Source organism: Nematolebias whitei, unplaced genomic scaffold (assembly GCF_014905685.2).
Source record: "Nematolebias whitei isolate Nwh7 unplaced genomic scaffold, NemWhi1 Nwh_scaf_5546, whole genome shotgun sequence".
Lineage (NCBI taxonomy): Eukaryota > Metazoa > Chordata > Actinopteri > Cyprinodontiformes > Rivulidae > Nematolebias > Nematolebias whitei.
Window position 1 is genome coordinate 1 of NW_023624091.1, and position 3,984 is coordinate 3,984.

The 3,984-nt window shown below is 42.2% G+C and overlaps 1 protein-coding gene across 1 annotated transcript; it reads right to left on the minus strand.

The window, feature by feature from the left end:
- Positions 1–4: 4 nt before the first annotated feature.
- On the minus strand, positions 5–529 carry LOC119429686 (histone H1-like; the record flags this gene model as incomplete). Its single annotated transcript, XM_037697265.1, has 1 exon — positions 5–529. A coding segment is annotated over exon 1 (481 nt), but the record flags the coding sequence as incomplete, so codon positions are not given.
- Positions 530–3,984: the final 3,455 nt, after the last annotated feature.

Sequence of the window (3,984 nt, forward strand, 5' to 3'; positions counted from 1 at the left end):
GCCTTCTTGGGGCTTTTTGCTGCCTTCTTGACCGCGGCGGGCTTCTTCACCTTCTTGGGAGACTTCTTTGCAGCTGCGGGCTTCTTGGCTGCAGCCACCTTCTTGGGCTTTTTGGCCGCGGCGGGTTTCTTGGCGGCGGGCTTTTTAGCTTTCGGAGCGGCTTTCTTGGCGGGCTTCTTGGTGTCAGCCTGTTTGCTCATCTTGAAAGATCCAGAGGCGCCGGTTCCCTTGGTTTGGACCAGGGTCCCCTTGGCCACCAGGCTCTTGATGGCGGTCTTGACGCGGGCTTTGTTCTTGTCCACATCGTATCCTCCGGCAGCCAGAGCCTTTTTGAGGGCGGCAGCAGACACGCCGCTGCGTTCCTTGGAAGCGGCCACAGCTTTCACGATCTGCTCGCTGACGCTGGGACCGACCTTCTTCGGCTTCGTGCTCTTCTTCTTGGCTGCTTTGGCCGGAGCGGGAGCTGCTGGAGCCACTTCTGCCATTTTCTTCTTTTCTTGCTTTCAACTAAACGAGAGAGTCGAGTGTTGTCATGAAAACTCCGAGCGGTGCGCTGCACTTAAACACACCATGAGAACCGTGGAGACTCAACGCTCCTCGCGACTCCTCTGAGCAACATGGACGGCTCGTGTTTGTGTTTTCTCCTCGACAGAAAAGTGTAAAGAGGTGAGTGTGGGAGCAGCGCTGCAGGCTGACAGTGACACAGCTCGTTAGAGGACTTGTTTCTCTTCGTGTTCAGCTCTGATCGTCTCCACATTTTGTTTTTTTTAGCTTCAAACTTCATCGATTCAACGCGGATCTCGTCGCTGATCGGTGGGATTTCCGTCTGTTTTCCTTCCGAAAATTATTTCAGACGCAACAAATTTCAACCAAACCTCATTTTCCAGTTGGCTTACATGTTTACCCAGACACTAAAATAAAAACCAGTCTCCTGTATTTACATGTTTACCCGTGAAGTGTGGATATTGTGGAGGCAGCAAACACAGCCGAGGTGGAGGCTCATGGCGCAGCAGCTTCCTGTCAAAGCTGACCACTGGAAATGTTTTGTCTGACTGGGACCAGTTAGAAAACTTAAACAATGAGCAAAAACATTTTTTGCATTTTGTTTGTTTCACACATGTTAGTTTAACTAATAATCAACAAACTGACAGCAAAATTACAGCAGCATTGATGTGAAACTGAATTGGTGCAGTTAATGTTTTGTTTTTGGCTCTAAGCTTTTTTATATACATACTTTTTTATATATACTTATATATCATTTTGTATTTATTAATTTTGCATCTAACCTGAACATGTTGAATTAATTCAATTATTTAAAATGAAAAATGAATTGGATTGAATTAATCCTGTTAAATTCTAATATATTAAAAGCATCAGAAATAACGACTGTGGAAATGCGTATATTGATTTTGGTTGTGGTGATCTCTGGTCCAATTTTTATTTAAATTCAATCCTCTGTTCAAGCTGCACATTTTTAATATATTTATTTTGTTTTTATATTGAATCTTCAGCGTGTATAAACTGAATTTAACTTGTCATCCCTGCTTTCACATTAAATAACAATTCAAGTGAAACACTCAGCAAATAAAAAGCGTTAAAGTTTTAATCCAAATCATCTTCAGTCAATCTGAAAAATATTCATGTAATGGTGTAGTTTGGAGCAGATAAATAATCTAATATCTTACTCTGTAGACTGTGTGCTTGTTTACAAACTCAAAAAATTAAGTCTCATTTAGACTACATGGTAGTCTACAAAATGTACAAAATGTAATTTGTCCTAAATTTGTCCATTTGAGCATCTCTAAACAAATTATTGCACATCATCATGATCATGTAGAAATGGAGTTTTATGTATTTGTTAAAATTTTAAACAAAGTTTTCATGATCTTGTGATGTAAGATATTGGACGATGTTTTGATGCTTTGTACTGATGATGATTCTGGGCTGATACAAACACCAGAATTTAGCTCAAAATCTGTAACATTCACAGCATTAAAGCTCTTTATGTGTTGACTAATGCAGATTTGTGGCATGCAGTTTGAATTGGACTGATTCTAAAAGTTAATGAACTGCAAACGTTCTATTTCGTATAGGCTTCGCCCTTTAAGAGCTGTTGCTGATTGGGTTTTATCCCTAAGGCGCTCAGCGCTGCACTGAAAACTTTAGTACACGCCCACCTGCTGTGTGGGCCTCTCCCCCGGTCCGTATGAATTACGGTGAGACCGGGAATCGGCCCCCATTTTTTCTTTAGCCAGCTAGCTAGCACTGTCAGAAGAACGAAGAAGAAAGTTGTCCAGCTTTGACAGGCACAACCTTTGCTAAGACTGCCTGGGTCTCCGCCACGCCAACCTCCTGCCATCCCGGTGAGTTCTTCCTCCCCGAGAAGAAGCAGACGTGCAGCCTTGTTCAAGGTAAGCGCCGAGGAGTACTTTTCCGTGGCGGGCCGCTACCCGCTGGACGACACCATCTCCTTTTCTAACGTTTTTTTCCTCGCGGTAATCAAATGATTTCCTCGAAAAAGGCGATGTTAGCAGCAGCCACGCCAAATGTTTTTTCCGTAGGGGGCCGCTACTCGCTAGACGACGCTGAGCTCACACCTGCCTGCATGCAGTCGCAGTGTGAGATATTTATTATCAGTCACAATTTGATGACTGCTGATTTTATCGTTATTGATCGGTTCATCCTGTGGAGCTGTTGGTCTGCTCTGTTCATCGTTACACTTAGAATTTGTATCCTCCGTTGTTCCTATTCACAGCAGCAGGTCTGCTATCTCAGCCTTTTTCCTCAGAGATTTTCTCTGGTGCGCTCCTGCGCATGGAACACGTAACTATGCACACAGAAGGCTGAGTGATGAAATGTTTTTTTTTTTTTTGTGCAAGCAGGTGCTTCATGTTGTGTCTGAATGGACCCAGTGAGGCATAGACTACATCCTGCTACGCCTTTAATCCATCAGCGACATCTCTTAAAGGGCTACGCCTATACGAAATAGAACGTTGGTTATGTACTGTAACCCCAGATTCTATGAGTATAGGCGTAGCCCTTTAAGCGTCGGGCCTCACTGGCTCCTAAATGGCTGAAGAAAAATCTATTTGGGAGTCCATTACCTGCTCTTATTGTAATTTATACGGACGTGGGGAGAGGCCCACACAGCAGGTGGGCGTGGACTAAAGTTTTCAGTGCAGCGCTGAGCGCCTTAGGGATAAAACCCATCAGTGACAGCTCTTAAAGGGCTACGCCTATACTCATAGAATCTGGGGTTACAGTATGTAACAAACGTTCATCCAGTGATTCATGTCTTAGTTACACAAGTCTGTCCAGTGGTTCTTGAGATATTTTATTAAATTTGTTCAGTGAGTGGCCATCCAACCACTGACCCAAGTCAAACCAGTCAGTGAGGCTGTGAAAGTCCTTCACCAGGAGCTAACATGTAAGTTTAAATTTCCAACACTAAGGACATGATTGTAGTCTGTCATTTGTTCTGGTCGGGAAATCAGAGAGGTCTTTCAAAAAGTCCTAATTATATTTTATTAACAGGAAGAACAAATAAACCCAGTTTACATTGTTCTTTTTTTCTGCACCGTTTCCCCTCCATGTACACCACTCAGTTGTAGGTTATACTAAAGATAATCTCAAAAGGCTTGTTTAACAATCTTCATCAAATTATACATAATCATACAAATAACACAATAATTTTTAACATCAGCCATAAACAAAAATGCCATCAGATGTTTAACAATTGTCAGGGAAGAGGATTGCTCTTGAAGAGCAGCAAAAAATACAGAAATGTTTTAAAAGGTGTTATTTTATTTACTAGATTTTCTACCGATACTAAATTCCACACTCTGGTCAAAGCTGGATTTTGTCCCCCCTCTCTTTGCAGCAAATTGTAGATATGCACAATTTATACTTTTTTTGTCCCACTGTACAGGTCCTTCTCAAAAAATTAGCATATTGTGATAAAGGTCATTATTTTCCATAATGTAA